Consider the following 14,904-nt stretch of genomic DNA (forward strand, 5'->3'; position numbering starts at 1 on the left):
CGCCCATGTGCCATTGCGTCACGCTACGTCAGCAGCCCGCAGGCGGTGCCGGGCTGCACCTGTCCCGGCGTTAAAGGGCCGCGGGCGTGGTGCTCGGCCGGCTACGCGGTCGCAGACACGGGCGGGAGGCGCGGATAGAAAAATAGCGTCTGCCTTTATTCGAGTCGTTTCCCCTGCCTCACGTGCCATCCCGCGTGCCCCCCCCGGGGCCCCCGGGATCTCCGAGCGCCTGGAGCAGCTGGTCCAGGGTGGGCTGCAGGGCCCGGGACACTTGCTTGGCCCTCTCCCCGAGCCGCCCGGGACCGGGGGCGCCAGGCCCCTGCAGGGTCCCCAGGAAGTCGGGCAGCTGGGAGGGCAGGGAGAAGACCGGTACGCTGCGGAACAGGGCGGGCACGGCACCCGAGTGGAGCAATCCGTCGAAGTAGGCCCCCACGTAGCGGCCGGGCGCCCGGCCCTGCAGGAAGTCGGGCAGCACGCAGCTGAGCGAGGCGGCGAAGGCGTCGTGCGGGCCGTGCGGGGCGGACGCCGACGCCGACGCCGCGTCCTGCAGCCACTCGTGGCACAGCGCCACGGCCCCGGGCGAGAAGAGCAGGACCACCACCCCGCCCTCCTGCAGGGTCTGGCGCCGCTGCGCGTGGAACCAGGCCAGGGGCCCCTGCGCGCTCAGCTCACGACGGCTCCAAAGGTCCACGGTCACCTGCAGCGGCAGCTGGCACAGCGCTGACGCCAGGGCGCCCACCAGGCGCTCAAAGCCCGAGTCCTCGGCCGAGTAGAGGAGCAGAGCCGCGCGGGCCGTGGCGGCAGCTGCCAGAGAGAACAGAGGGGAAGAGGAGACGTGAGAAGGCCTGAGGCCCGGCCCGCTGGGGGCGGCCCCCCGCCCGGCGCTTGCTCGCACTCACCCCCCGCGCGGAGGTCCTCCTTCAAGAGCCTCAGCCACCCTGTTAGGGGAGAGGGGCGCGGGCGGCCCATGAGCTCGGCCGCCACCTTCTCAAGGGAATTCTCAGGGGCACGCCCAGCCCTGTCCCTGGGGAGTGAGGGGACTAGCGGGTGCTCACCTTTCACGTGGTCCTTCCTGAAAAGGAAGAGAAGGAAAAGCACAGAGGCCAAGAGTAGGCAGGCCAGCCACACCAGGGCCCAGCGCTGGTGAACGTCTAGGAGACCCAGGGGAGAGGACAGGCTGGTTAGATACCTTACCTTTCACCCCACTTCACTAAGGAGAACTCATTTAAAAGATCTCTGAGGCTGCCGTGTGGTGACTGAACTGGATCAGAGAAATGGAGAGATTTGCCCCAAATCCACGGTGTAGAGTGTCAGAGTCAATATATGGACATAGGTCCATCTACTTGGGTGACCCTTGGATAAGTCACTTCATCTTCTGTCTCAGTTTTCACCTCTAAAACTGGATTCACAATAGTACCTTCTTCATAGGGTTGCTGTGAGGACCACCTATATTAATACAAAGTGGAGCGCCTGGGTGGTTCAGTGGTTGAGCATCTGCCTTACGCTCAGGGTGTGATCCGGGGTCCAGGGATTGAGTCCCACATCAGGCTCCTTGTGGGGAGCCTTGCTTCTCCCTCTGCCTGTGTCTCTGCCTCTCTGTGTGTGTGTGTCTCTCATGAATAAATAAATAAAATCTTAAAAAAAAATACAAAGCGCTTATGCTGGGCATAGTAAGGGCTCAAATGTCAGGTAATATTGTCTCCTAAGGCTAGGATTGTTGGGCCCTTGACCTCACTGTTTTGATGACTCCTACAGCCTTCTAACTGGTGTCCCTAACCTCTTTTTTGCCTTCAAGTTCTTCACTACATGGCAGGCCCAGAGATCTTTTTAAAATACAAATTCGATTATAGCCTTTCAGGAAGCTCCCACTGCTCTTAATATAAAATCCATTTTCCTAAGGGGCACCTGGATGGCTCAGTTGGTTAAGGGTCAACTCTTGATTTTGGCTTAGGTCATGATCTCAGGGTTGTGAGATCGTGGGTGTGGAGTGTGCTTAAGATTCTCTCTCTCTGCTCCTTCCCCCTCTTTCTCTCTTTAAAAGAAAACAAAACAAAAAACCCAATTCCTTACATCAACTCCCAAGGTCCTAGATAGCCCTGGCATCTTTGGGATAGAGGTTTGCCTTCCAAGTCTGAGGCCTGCCTTCCAAGACACTCCAGCCACACTGGCCACCTTGAAGTTCTCAAAAAAGCCTCTTCCTCCCCTTCACCTAGCTCAGCCTTCAGAACACCCGAAACCTTTTCCTGGCCTCACCCCAATCTAAGTCAGGCCCCCATTATGTGCATTTATGGATATAGACACTTTATAATGAATGCTTCAATAGCTCACATTTACTAAGCGTAAGTGACTGTTTAGCTAATGTCTTCCTAGCCTTCTATGGCTGCAATTGGAGCAGGGATTGTGTCTTTTTGGTGATGCTTGAATCCCTGTAAGCTATCTTATTTTTTGAATGAAGGATGGAATGTCCCTCTGATTGATCTGAGCCAGGGAACGACAAGGCCACTGCATGTGCCCCCCCTAGGAATGTCTAGATGCCAGTCTTGGTACAGAGAGGAAGGGCAGTTCTTGTAATACTCACACTTGTCCATGGGGCAGGCCCATAGTGCTCTCAGCTCATCTTCCCACAGCTATAAGACACAAACAAAACCAAGGCCACAGCCCCAGAAGTCCCACCAAGTTCTGGCCAGCCTGATCTCCAAATTCCCAGTCTCAACTTTGCACACTTCATACACACACAGGTCCATGAAAGCCACTCTTTGATCATGCTGTGCCTACTCCATGCCAAATCTGGCCCACATGAAATCACCCTTCCTTGAAGCTCTCCCGGGAACCCAGTGCTTAGCACATATGAATTTGGTTCTGTTTACTGTTTTCTAGCCAGCAGTGAGCAACTTGGGAACAGGAACTATATGCTTCTTCAACTCTTGGCTTCCCCAGGGCTGGACACAAAATAAGCAGAAATAGATGATGAGTGGGTACTAGAGGGGCAGTGAGGAGGCCCCTGCCTAGGAAGAGTGAGAGTTTCCCTGGTGCCCTTTTCTAGGCACAGGAAGAGATGGAAGAAGTTAAATACAGACCTTTAGGCCTACTGCCCTTGGGCATTGGCACAGGGCCCTCCTGCCACCTACTCACCTGCAGACACTGGCCTGACTGCAGGTCTTGTAGTAATTGCTCTCCAAGGCGAGCTGCCCTCTGCCAAGCCAAAAGGAGGCTGTCACCTAGGGGCACCACACTTAGGAGACCACCAAGCTGCAGCTGAGCAGAATAGTGGCAGAGTGGGGGGTGGTGCAGGGCTAGAGACTTGTAAGAGGTCCCTGAGAACAGGGCCTGGGTCAGAGTCCACCCCCAAATACCCAGAGACCATCATAGGGCCTGGCACAGAGGAGAAACTGAAAATTTGAAGCCAGATTTGAGATGGAACCAGAAAGGTACATGGAGGAGGGTCCACTCGTCCTCACCGTGGAGGCCTTGCTGAGTAGTGGGGTGCAGCCACTGGGTTCTAAGGCACAGAGTGATCTGTTGTCCTGGAGGCCTCGTGTCTCTACCAGCAGCAGATCATCCTTGAGGGCCCTGAGGGAGTCTGGAAGGGGTGAGAGCCCACTCTGAGTGAGACCCAGCCATGCTGGAGGCTGCCACTTGCTCCTACCCCTTCCCATGCCTGACCTCCACCCCCATGAGCTGGCACTTCCAGGGCTCACCTCTATTGCAATGGCCCTGTCCCAACTTTCCCCAGGCTTCACTCACCAGCCCACAAGCACTCCTGTAGCTGCAGCTTCTCCCAGCTGCTCACCTGCTTAGAAGAAGTGAAGGTTAAAGGCACACAGAAAAGCAAGAGGTATGGCCTCAAGAGAAAAAAAGGACAGTAAGGGGAGGCCTGTCAGGATGTGGGGGGGGGGGGCGGGGGGGGGTGTCTTGCATTCTGGACCTAATGTTAGGGAGATCAGGGTTCAAGGCTGCGTGATAAGGAGATACTTTATTTTTCTCAGCCTCAACCTCATGAGGGCATCTGATCTGAAGAGCCTTATGACCCTAAATTATCTCCTTTCATGTCTGAAAAGCACTTTATACATTCCCTTCTCATCTAACCACCTTCACCAAAAGGCCTCATCTGACGACTCCACTTCTATACTGTATTATTCACTGAGTCTACCGTCTGTCTTTCTCCATCAGAACATAAGCTCTCTAGAGTGGGTACATGTATTGGTTTTATTCACTACTGTGAAGTAGTTAACTATCATCCTCATTAAACAGATGAGGAGACTGATGTTCAGAGCAGTGAAATGACTTGCTCAGAGTCCCACGGCAGTGCTAAAATAAACAGTACGAATCTCACAGGTAGCCTATAACAACTTTGCTTCCAGTGACCCAAGGATAGAGTGGGTCCAGAAGACAGTGAATTATCGGGGTCCACGTGGGGTCCAGCCCCTTCTTACCTGGACACAGAGGTTGGGGTGGGCATTCAGCAACGGCAACTCAAGTGTCTTCTGTGGAAAAGGGGTAATGGGTGAGGTCAGGAAATGTGACCCCTGGGCTCCCCTTCCTTTCTTGATCCCAGGAGCCTCCCACAACTTCACTTACATTTACAGTGACATTTGCTTGATACAGAGGCGGGACCAGCGACTGGCAGGGGCCCCCACCTGGTGCCTGCCAACATAGAGTGGCCTCAGCAAGCAGTGAGCAGGGTGCATCTAACCGCCAGCCCCGTGGGGGCAGTAGCTGCAGCCGGGCTGCACGCCAGAGGTTCCGGTGTGCCCGAGGGTCTGCAAGGAGAGGGTGGGGTCACTGGTCATGCAGCATGTGGCCACCTGCACCATTCCACCCAGGCCCCAGCCCTGGTCTGCTCACCCTCCCTAAAGGGACAGACGCTTGTCCTGACAGAGTCGGGCTCTAAAGGCCACACCTGGAAAAGAAATAGAGCTCTATTAATCCATTCTACCCAGCTGACCCTCCAGGAGTATGTGCCAGGCCCTCTGCTAGGCACTGGGGATGCATTCATTCAACTAATATTTCATCAACACTTGCCCAGTCTTTTCCCCTTTGTAAAGCCCTAGAGTTGCACACTTTTATTTTTCCAGCAAATCCTATGCCATTATCTACCAACACCTTAATTCAACAGACTTTTAATGAGTACCTACTCTGTGTCTTAGCACTAGGGGTGTTGATAACTAAATCCATAGTCATTTTGTGTGAACCTACTATATGCTGGGTACTGTGCTAAGACATTCATTTATTCATTTATTTTTCCAGTAGAATATATATGTATTTTTTTTATAATATCACTTGGAAGGATTTTTTTTTAATTTTTTTTATGATAGTCACACAGAGAGAGAGAGAGAGAGAGAGGCAGAGACATAGGCAGAGGGAGAAGCAGGCTCCATGCACCGGGAGCCTGACGTGGGATTCGATTCCAGGTCTCCAGGATCGCGCCCTGAGCCAAAGGCAGGCGCTAAACCGCTGCGCCATCCAGGGATCCCAATATATATGTATTTTTTTTTAATTTTTATTTATTTATGATAGTCACACACACACACAGAGAGAGAGAGAGAGAGAGAGAGGCAGAGAGAGAGAAGCAGGCTCCATGCACTGGGAGCCCGACGTGGGATTCGATCCCAGGTCTCCAGGATCACGCCCTGGGCCAAAGGCAGGCGCTAAACCGCTGCACCACCCAGGGATCCCTATATATGTATTTTTAAAGTAAACTCTACCCACAGTGTGGTGCTCAATCTCATAACCCTGAGATCAAGAGTCACAAGATCTTTTGACTGAGCCAGCCAGGTACCTCATTTGTTTCAATAAACTTTTATTTTTTAAAAGATCTTATTTATTTATTCATGAGAGACACAGAGAGAGAGGCAGAAACAGGCCCCATGCACGGAGCCTGACTCAGGACTTGATCCCAGGTCTCCAGGATCATGCCCTGGGCTGAAGGCAGCGCTAAACCGCTGAGCACCCAGGCTGCCCACTTTCAATAAACTTTTAAAGCAGCTCTATTCTGTACTTAGCCCTGTGGTAAGCAGTATAGATAATACATTAATTTATTCAGCAAACTTTTAATTAAGAACACCTACTATGTGGCAGGCATTGTGCTTGGCAGTAAGGATGTTTATATCACAGCAAACATTTCATGAACATCTGTTGTGTGTCCTATCATAGTGTGTTTGTAGAGTTTCATTCATTCATTCATTCCTTCCTTCCTTTAACAGATTTCTTTTTAAGATTGTATTTGTTCATGAGAGAGAGGGAGGCAGAGACAGAAGCAGGCTCCATGCAGGGAGCCTGATGGGACTCGATCCTGGGTCTCCAGGATCAGGCCCTGGGCCGAAGGCAGCGCTAAACCGCTAAGCCACCCGGGCAGCCCCCTTTAACAGATTTAATTAGCACCTACTACATTCCAGGTAGGAATTGTGCAAGGCTCTGAGGGAGTTACTAAATTTGAATTAGGTATTATTTCCTTGTCATCAAGAAAATTACAAAGTCACATTTATAGTAAGGATAAAAAATGTATATAAATTAACAAATTGATCACTCATTTATTGAGCACCTATTGTGTGCAAGAAGATGCCCAAATGAGAAAGGAAGTGATAAATGAACAAGAAAAGACAGAAGTGCAAGAAGACTTGAAGAAAGGAGAGGCCACACAGTTGAAGAAAAGCTTTGGGAAGCTCTGAGGTAACATTTGAGCTGGAAGGATTTGGTTGTATAGAAAAGAAGTGAAGGCATTTCAGGTAGTGGAAATGACAGGTGTTCATGTTAGAGATAAAATAGATAGGACCTGATCACCATATAAATGTGCAATCAGAAGAGGAAAGAGAGACACCTGGCTAATTCAGTTGGTAGAACATGCAACACTTGATCTCAAGGTTGTTAAGTTCAAGCCCCATGCTGGGTGTAAAGATTACTTAAAAATAAAATCTAAAAAAAAAAAAAAAAAAAAGAAGAGGGATGCCTGGGTGGCCCAGAGGTTGAGCATCTGCCTTCTGCTCAGGGCGTGATCCCGGGTCCAAGGATAGAGATCCGCATCAGGCTCCCTGTGGGGAGCCTGCTTCTCCCTCTGCCTGTGTCTCTGCTTCTCTCTGTGTGTCTCCCATGAATAAATAAAATCTTTTAAAAAATTAAATAAATAAAAATAAGGAGGAGGAAGAGGAGAAAGAGCCAACATATAGAAGCCTAGATACTTCCTTTTATAAAATCTCCATAAGGCTGGTATTGTTATTCCCATTTAGAGACTCAGAGAGGTGAAGTGACTTGCACAAAGCCACACAGTTAGCAAATGGCAACAGTCAGGATTCAAACCAGTCTGAGTTCACAGCACATGCTGTGTTTTCCAGAGGAGCACAAAGAAGCAATTGGAGGAGAAGGGGAAGGCCTCAAGGAAGAGGTGACATTTGAATGGGGCCATGAGGGCAGCCCCGCTGGCACAGGGATTTAGCGCCGCCTGCAGCCTGGGGTGTGATCCCCTGCAGCCTGGGGTGTGATCCCGGAGACCCAGGATTGAATCCCATGTCGGGCTCCCTGCATGGAGCCCGCTTTTCCCTCTGCCTGTGTCTCTGCCTCTCTCTCTCTCTCTCTCTCTCTCTCTGTGTCTCTATGAATAAATAAATAAATCTTTAAAAAGAATGGGGCCATGAAGCATGAGTAGGAGTCCTGGTGCATAGAGGCTCATGAAGAACATTCAGAGCTTGCAATAGGCAGAAGACACAGCAGCAAAGGTCAAGAAAGGGCTAGTCACCTTAGGGAGAAAGAGTTCCCATCTCAAAGAGGAGTGTGGAGGATGGTGAGACAAGGAAGGTAAAGGCCACCTCCCTCATCAATGCCACAACCCCCTTCCCCTGGCACCTAGCTGCACTCTTTTCTTACCTGAATACAAAGGCAAGGAAACAGGTCTGTGTGGTTCAAGGTAATGGTCTGTGGCCCAGTCTGTGGGACAAACAGAAGGCGAGAAGTTGGAGAAGATGAGGAGGAGGAAGGCTGGAAGCCAGACTTGAGGAAACCAGGCAGGCAGCTGTTCCCCCACCAGTGTTTCTTGCTTTGGGTGTGGGTTGCTGTATCCTCTTCAAGGATCCCCTTTGATGATGCACTCACATCCTTAGCCTGGGCATCAGCCTACGGTGGGAATGGACTTAGGGAGGCAGAGCCCTCACCAGGTTTCTGTGCCACCAGGGTTTTGTAGGGCCCTGGATTTGGTTCCAGTACAGGGAGAGGCCAAAGCGCTGCTCCTCAGAGACATCCAGCACCAGGTATACATCATCACCATCAGCAGACACATTGAGCCAGGGCAGGGCTGTGGGGGGATGCAAAGAGAAACTTCTTTCACCCTTTTTCTATACTCAGCCCTGGTCATATCCCTCCAACTGACCCTTTGGAGTTTCCTTCAAATCCCTGAGACTGGAAGGCCCTTAGAGGGCAGAGATCTCAGACCAGACTTTGTCCCTAGCAGCCAGCCCAGTATCTTGAAACCACTCTTCTCCCTCTGCAGCCAGAAGGATCCTATAAACACTGTAAGATAAATCATGCTTCTCTGCTCAGAAACTTCTGATGAGCTCCCCAAATTACTCCCAGAGTAAAAGCCAGGGTCCTTACAATGGCTTGCAAGATCCTACCTGTTCTAACCTCATTTCCTAGCACTCTTGTCCTTAATTAATCTGCTGCAAACACACTGCCCTCTTTACTAATACTTAAACATACCGGATACATTCCTGCTTCAGGCCTTTGCACTGGCTGTTCCCTCTGCATATGGAATGTTTTTCCCTCAGATACCCACTTGGCTCCTCCCATACCTCCTTCAGCTGTTTACTCACTAGAGTGAGGCCATCCTTGACTGCTGCAACTCCCAACTCCTTTATCTTCCTTCCCTTTCCCCAAATTTTCTCCATAGCACCAATTACGTCTTACTGCATAGTTCACATCTCCCATGTGTTTATTGTGTCCTCCACCACCTGTACTCTGACCTTGACTTCCATTTAGAATGTTAGCTCTGTAAGTCCGGGATTTTTGTCAGTTTTGTTTATTGGTTTATCTTTACTGCCTAGGACTATTCCTTGGGCAGAGTCGCTGCTCAATAAGTATCTGTTGAACAGGGACACCTGGGTGGCTTAGTCAGTTAAGCATCTGCCTTAGGCTCAGCTCATGATCTTGGGGTCCTGGGATTGAGCCCTGCTTCGGACTCCCTGCTCAGTAGGTCTGCTTCTCCCTCCCCCTCCATCCCTCCCCCTGGGTTGTGCTCTCTCGCTCTCTCTCTCTCAAATGAATAAATAAAATCTTTTAAAATAAATGTCTGTTGAATAAATGAACCAGTGTCTACTGAATGAATGAGTGCACTTAACACTTTTTTTTTTTAAGATTTTATTTATTTATTCATGAGAGATACAGAGAGAGAGGCAGAGACATAGACAGAGGGAGAAGCAGGCTCCTCACAGGGAGCCCGATGTGGGACTCGATCCCCAGACCCGGGATCACACCCGAGCCAAAGGCAGACACTAAACTGCTGAGTTACCCAGGCGTCCCAACACACTTTTCTATATGTATCTTATACCACAGTAAAAAATAAAATACAATATGAAAAGTGAACAAAGTGAAGATAAAATTCAAATAGTGCCTAGGAAAAAATCATCAGACCCTTGACTTTCCTAACCTTTATTTTATGGTTTAATATTATTTTTATTTTGATATATGGTGGTAGTTGGGTGTACCATAATCTTAACAATGCTTTTGGCCTCTAGATGTTCCTCATACTAATAAATAAATCTGTTATAAAGAGTGAGAGATTTACCTTCATGTTCCCAATGCCTGGCACAGAATAGGAGCTACTGCAGTTATGTGTGATGAATGAATGAGCTCTATGAGCATCTGGATTGTGGGAAGCCCAGACCTGAAGCCACCTCCAGGGTCCTTCACACTCTAGACCCTGCCCCTCCCTCCTTCCAGCCCCACTGGCCATAGCCCCTACCCCAGCAGCTCTGGATGCTGTCCCGGACTTCGAGCCCCTTGCAGTCTGGGGAGAGATCACAGAAAATCCTCCAGTGGGACCAGGAGCCAAAGATAGAAAGGGGGCAATCCAACCCATGGGGAGCACTGGAAAGGGCTCCTTATCCCCTAAATACCAACCCATCTATCCAATGCCCAAAGCACCTTCCTCAGGCACTGGGAAGTAATATCACCTGAGGAGAGGAGACAAGAGGGATAGATTCTGGGGAGGATGGGAGCTCAGACCTCTGCCTGAGAGTGGATGGGACTAGGTAGGGGGTGAAAGCAGAATGGCAAAGGTCAGAGGGGAAAGAGACTAGAGGGGCCAGGACTCAGGGTCCCTGAAGCTCTGGGGCACTTACCAGGCAACTGCTGTGTGAAGTTGAGTTCTTTCTGGTACCTGGGCTGAGTGTAGGACCAGATTCGCACCTCAGCCCCCAGAGCAGCCTCAAAGCAGTCAAATACTACAGAGCCCTGTGAGGAGAGGAGTGGTGGATGGCTGGGGGTATAGGCTCAGAATACAGGCCAAGGGCTCTGAGCTCCTCCATGGGCAGCTCCACTCCCCTCCCCCCAAGCCAATGACTCTATACTGTACAGCCCCAAATTCTCCCATTAATGTTTCCTTTAAAGGCCTCTAGTTCTAAAGCACACATCCTCAGTAGGGGAGGGATAAGGGCCCTCGATATCTGAGTCCCTGCCCCCACCTCTGCTGTCCTGAACCATGTGGCCAAAGCTAAGGTGATCAGATACCCCAATACAGATGTGGGATGCCACTTCCCACAGCCAATGCCCTAGTGGTCCTCACAACTGCCCTTTGAGGTGGGCCAGCAGATTTTCTGCCGTTCTACAATTTTCAAGGCAAGAGGATATTGGCTAGGAGCTGGGGGCATGAGGGAAAGTCAAGGGTTTGCGTGATTTGGCCCAAGTGAAGTTACACCTTCCAAACACATGTGGCCTCCTGAAGTAGGGAGAAGCCCCAACACCCTGCACCACGGTATATACACAGGGCAGACATAGTATTGCAAAAAGTCCAGAGAAGTGGATCCAGCCCACAGACCTCCCCGGTCCAACCTCAGTTTCTGTCTCTGGAAAATGAGGGTAATAATAAAGCCTAGTTCAGGCATACTTTTGAAGATTACAAAAGAAAGTGAAAATTAAATTTCCTGAAACCCTTCAGAGCTGGGCATTACACCAGGCGTTTTACACATACCAGCTCATCTACTTTTCACAACAGCCATATGAGGTAGGACTATTATTATTTCCATTTTACAGATAGGAAAAAAGAAGCATAAAGGGCTGAAAGAGCTTGCCTGAAGCCCCGCCAGTCAGTACACAGAGATAACACACACAGAGATAACACATACAAGAGGACTTCACAGATGTCATATTTAGAAGATAGTCATTGCTATTATTATTAATTCGCATACCACAGACTGACCAGGCTGCACGAGGGCAGCAGGCACTTGCACCTCCAGCAGGACGCACCGTGCAGTGGGGTAGGCCTGGAAGGAGAGCACCACTTGGGCCTGGAGAAAGGCTGTGAGCAACAGGGTGGGGCACCGGTCAGCCCAGAGGCCTTGGGCAAGGCCCTGGCTAGGGGCAGTTGGGCCAGCTGGGTTGTCCTCACCATTCCTAGGCTCCTCCAGTTCTGGATCAGCTGCTCTTCCAAACTTGTCCTCATCTTTAGGCTCTTCCCAGTGGCCTAGAAGGAGCCGAGAACAAGGCCCAGGTCAGGCCCCAGCTCTGGGCTGGCCTTGGGCTTGGTTTCCTTCCTGAAAGCCCAGTGCTGGGAAGGAGGGGCCAGGCCTGGGGCCTGGGGGGTAGACAGGGAGACCAGGCTGACCTGGGGGTCCTATGACCAGTGTTCTCCAGGAGAATACTGAGGATGCACAGGACTGCCTGACCAACTCCTCAGCCCTTGTGCCCATCCAGACGTGCTGACATGTGCACATTACAGTTGGGAAATATAATGCTCACCATGCACAGCCAAGTGGATGGCCACACGCACACAGAGGTCACAGTCAGTCTCCTGGTAGCACCTCAACACCAGCTCTGTCTGCAGGCGTGTGGGCACCAGCACAGGGCCTGGGGCAGACACGATGCTCCCAGGCAGGCAGAGTACGTCACCATCTGTGCATGAAAGGTGGTGGGAACTAAAGCTGTTCATAATGCAGAGGTTAGTTGTACCTGACACCCCCAGAAGGCCAAGGGGTTTGGGGCTCTTCCCAGGCTGTGGGTGGGTGGTGAGGGCATGCAACTGGAACATCACCCCTCCCTTCCACCAACCTGGACAGTTCTTTTCTTTCTAACAGTAGGGCTACTCACCCCAGAGGTGGCAGGAAAGGCCCTGGGAAGGAGATAAAGACAGTCAGAGTTCACACCGTGAAATCTAGACATTTCTCCCTGCCTGATATCCCTGCCCACCCTTCTGGGCCTCCTCATTCAAGCCCCTCCCAGAAGACAAACCCAGCCCTTGCCCCCTCCTCATTCTTCTCTTATCCCATCAGCACCAGACAGACCAGCCAGGGCAGTTCTGGTGGTGGTGACAGTGACAGGAACCAGGCTAGGGCCTCAATGGGCCGCAGACTGAAACTTGTGCTTTCCTCAACCCTCCCAGTGCCCCAGACTTACCGGAGAGCAGCGGGCAGTGTCCTGAGGCCCCATAAGCTTCTCTAAAGAGAGGACCATGGGGCTTCGGCCCAGTGCCAAGGACAACAGGAACCAAGGCACAGGCATCTTCCAGGTGCCAGGAGGCACCAAGGCCCAAGGCCCTGTCCGTCCCCCCCCCCAGAGGGGGGGGCAGACACCGTACCTCAGCTCCCACTCAGCCCCAAGCTTGCGGGTAGGAGGGGCTAGAATCCCTCCTCAGCCTGGGGTCCCGGTGCTGGCTTGAGCACTCCCTCTCCTGGGAGTCCTGAATCCCGTCCCAGTCCCAGCCTGAGTGCTTTCGTTTTGGCTCCCGGCAGGCAGCAGGCTTTTCCCGCCCCGCCCTGTCCCTCCCACCAACACCAGGCCTGGGAGCCAGCAGCCTTGGACTGGGGTGGTGGCCTGGTCTCCTTCCCCTCTCCTCCTCCTCCTTCTCTGCTGACACCTGGCTAGGAGGGGCCCCTGAAGAGGGTGGTGGCATCACAGCTGAGTAAGGGAGCTCTTACTCACCCTGGGAGTCCCTAAGGAAGAGGCCTTGGGCAATCCTGGGGCATTTCCACTTCCTACATGAATCTGAGATTTTGGCACCCATTAAGTTCCCTCATACTGTGCATCCCTCTCTTCACACATCTGCCCTGGGACTCAGTTACCCTTTGTGCGGCAGGAGCTCTAAAGGCAGAGACAAAGGGCATCAGAAAGTGGGCTTTTCACCACTTCCTGGCCTCTGCTCAAGTGTGGTATGGAGGGAAGAAACTCAGCACCCAGAGCCAGGCAGAGGCCCCGTTCGTGCTGTTGTCCTGGGCTGGCTGCATGACACATGGACCCTTCTGAACCTGTTCACAGTGAGGATCAAGTTTTCCAGGTCCTCCTTCGCCTTTTCAGAGGCATTGCTTCTGAGAATGTGAAGGATGTGGCTGTGGATGTGGACATGAAAGATTTGGGCCTGCAAACCCAGGTCCAAATGCATAACAACACCCAGGCAGGGCTGTGTGGACCCCTCTTCCAACTCAGTATCCTGGGTCTACCAGAGAAGCACATTGTGTCTCTTGGCTTATCCATTACATTTGCCTTTATTCATTTTTCTTGATCTTGGTTTCTACCATGTCGGCCCTGGCCCTGGCGACCCAAGACCAAAACCCCTTTCCCTGGGTCAGGCTCCCTCCCTCCTTCCCTCCTCTGGGCACAGCTGCAGTATGGGAAAACAGTATCCCTGCCACAGAAAGGGGTTTTCTCCCACCCCCCTGGAGTCATCCCTCACTCAGAATTTCCACCTCTCCTGCCTCCTCTACCTCTGCTCCATACCTCTCAAGCCTGGACTGGAGCATGTGCAGACTGCTCTTTCTGGAATTTTGAAGAAAAGAAGTGGGAAGATTTCCCCCATCCCCAACAGGACTCGAGTCAGTGGAGCCCTCAGTAAACAGAAACTCTCCCTGCTGGTTCTAAAAGGGTAGGCATGAGGAAGAAGCCGGACGCGTAAGGAAGGGCTAGGACAGCGAGGGAGGTGCTCTGCTTTCAGGCTAGCAGCCAAAGCCTAAGGATTTGGGGTCAGTAGTCCTGAGGAGGCACCCCAAGGATTCTAGGGTAGAAGGCTCCTTCAGGGATTCCAACCAGTACCCCTACGCCTGTCTCTGCTCAGCCTCGGTGGGCACAATTTGGCGGCCTCTCGTTCCAGCCGGTGGCACAGCTCCAGGCGACCCCGCAGGCACTGCCGATCCCCGAGGCGGCCTCGGCCGGTGGCTTCCGTGGAAGGCTGCGCGTCCAGCGCCCGCAGCAGGCGTGGCAGGTCGCGCAGCAGGCGGTAGCGCGGCAGGGCGCGCAGTGGCTGCGGAATGTCGCCCTTGGCACAGAGGCGACTAAAGTAAGCGAGCAGCAGCAAGGGGCGCGGGGCGGCGCGGAGCAGGGCGCGCAGGGGCGCGGAGCGGGGATCCGGGCCCCGCGCTGGACTGGGGCCCGCACTGCTCCACAGAAGCAGCACGGTGCCTTGCTCCTGTGCCACGCGCGCCCGCGCCGCCCACAGCCACGGCAGGGGGCCCACGCGCGCCACGCGCGTCCCCTCCCACAGGTCCACGATCACGTCGCGCCCGCCGCCCAGAGCTGCCCGCAGCAGTTCAGCCAGCGCTCCCACCAGGAGCCGCTGCGCCTCCGAGTCCGCCGCGTGCAGGAGCAACACCGGCCGCGCTCCGCCAGGGCCTGGGGGCGGGAGCAGCAGATGAACAAGGTAGGGGGCTGAGGGAGAGCCCAGGACTTCCCCTCCCCTACTTCACCCTCAACCTCCGCCCAGCCCCATCCCCGAGC

At 52.7% G+C, this 14,904-nt stretch overlaps 2 protein-coding genes across 26 annotated transcripts in view; both read right to left on the reverse strand.

Annotated features, from left to right (window-relative positions):
* Window positions 1-135: 135 nt before the first annotated feature.
* IL17RC (interleukin 17 receptor C) lies at window positions 136-14,189 on the reverse strand. 13 transcript variants are annotated; one of them, XM_077857878.1, is made up of 19 exons: window positions 13,912-14,189; window positions 12,289-12,310; window positions 11,941-12,093; window positions 11,591-11,665; window positions 11,402-11,500; window positions 10,326-10,437; window positions 9,947-9,991; window positions 8,142-8,281; window positions 7,858-7,917; window positions 4,846-4,900; window positions 4,579-4,760; window positions 4,434-4,484; window positions 3,745-3,790; window positions 3,459-3,580; window positions 3,133-3,192; window positions 2,579-2,627; window positions 1,056-1,151; window positions 900-938; window positions 136-804 (listed from the first exon to the last, which is right to left on the reverse strand). In XM_077857878.1, the coding sequence occupies exons 3-19, from the start codon at window positions 11,941-11,943 to the stop codon at window positions 179-181; spliced, it is 1,860 nt and encodes a 619-aa protein (XP_077714004.1). In that variant the 5' UTR covers window positions 11,944-12,093; window positions 12,289-12,310; window positions 13,912-14,189; the 3' UTR covers window positions 136-178. The 13 variants fall into 13 exon arrangements, with proteins under 13 accessions (XP_077714004.1, XP_077714003.1, XP_077714000.1 ...); XM_077857877.1 differs by having other exon boundaries at window positions 13,120-14,189; XM_077857874.1 differs by lacking the exon at window positions 13,912-14,189 and adding an exon at window positions 12,595-13,519 and having other exon boundaries at window positions 11,449-11,465.
* The window catches only part of IL17RE (interleukin 17 receptor E), a 19,963-nt gene continuing 18,719 nt past the window's right edge, over window positions 13,661-14,904 (reverse strand). For all 13 annotated transcript variants that reach the window (XM_077857865.1, XM_077857862.1, XM_077857856.1 and 10 more), the window contains one exon: window positions 13,661-14,799. In XM_077857865.1, coding sequence (XP_077713991.1) covers window positions 14,204-14,799 — 596 coding nt within the window. In that variant the 3' untranslated portion in view covers window positions 13,661-14,203. The remainder of the gene's footprint in view (window positions 14,800-14,904) is intronic.

This window comes from Canis aureus, chromosome 19, assembly GCF_053574225.1.
Source record: "Canis aureus isolate CA01 chromosome 19, VMU_Caureus_v.1.0, whole genome shotgun sequence".
Classification (NCBI taxonomy): Eukaryota; Metazoa; Chordata; class Mammalia; order Carnivora; family Canidae; genus Canis; species Canis aureus.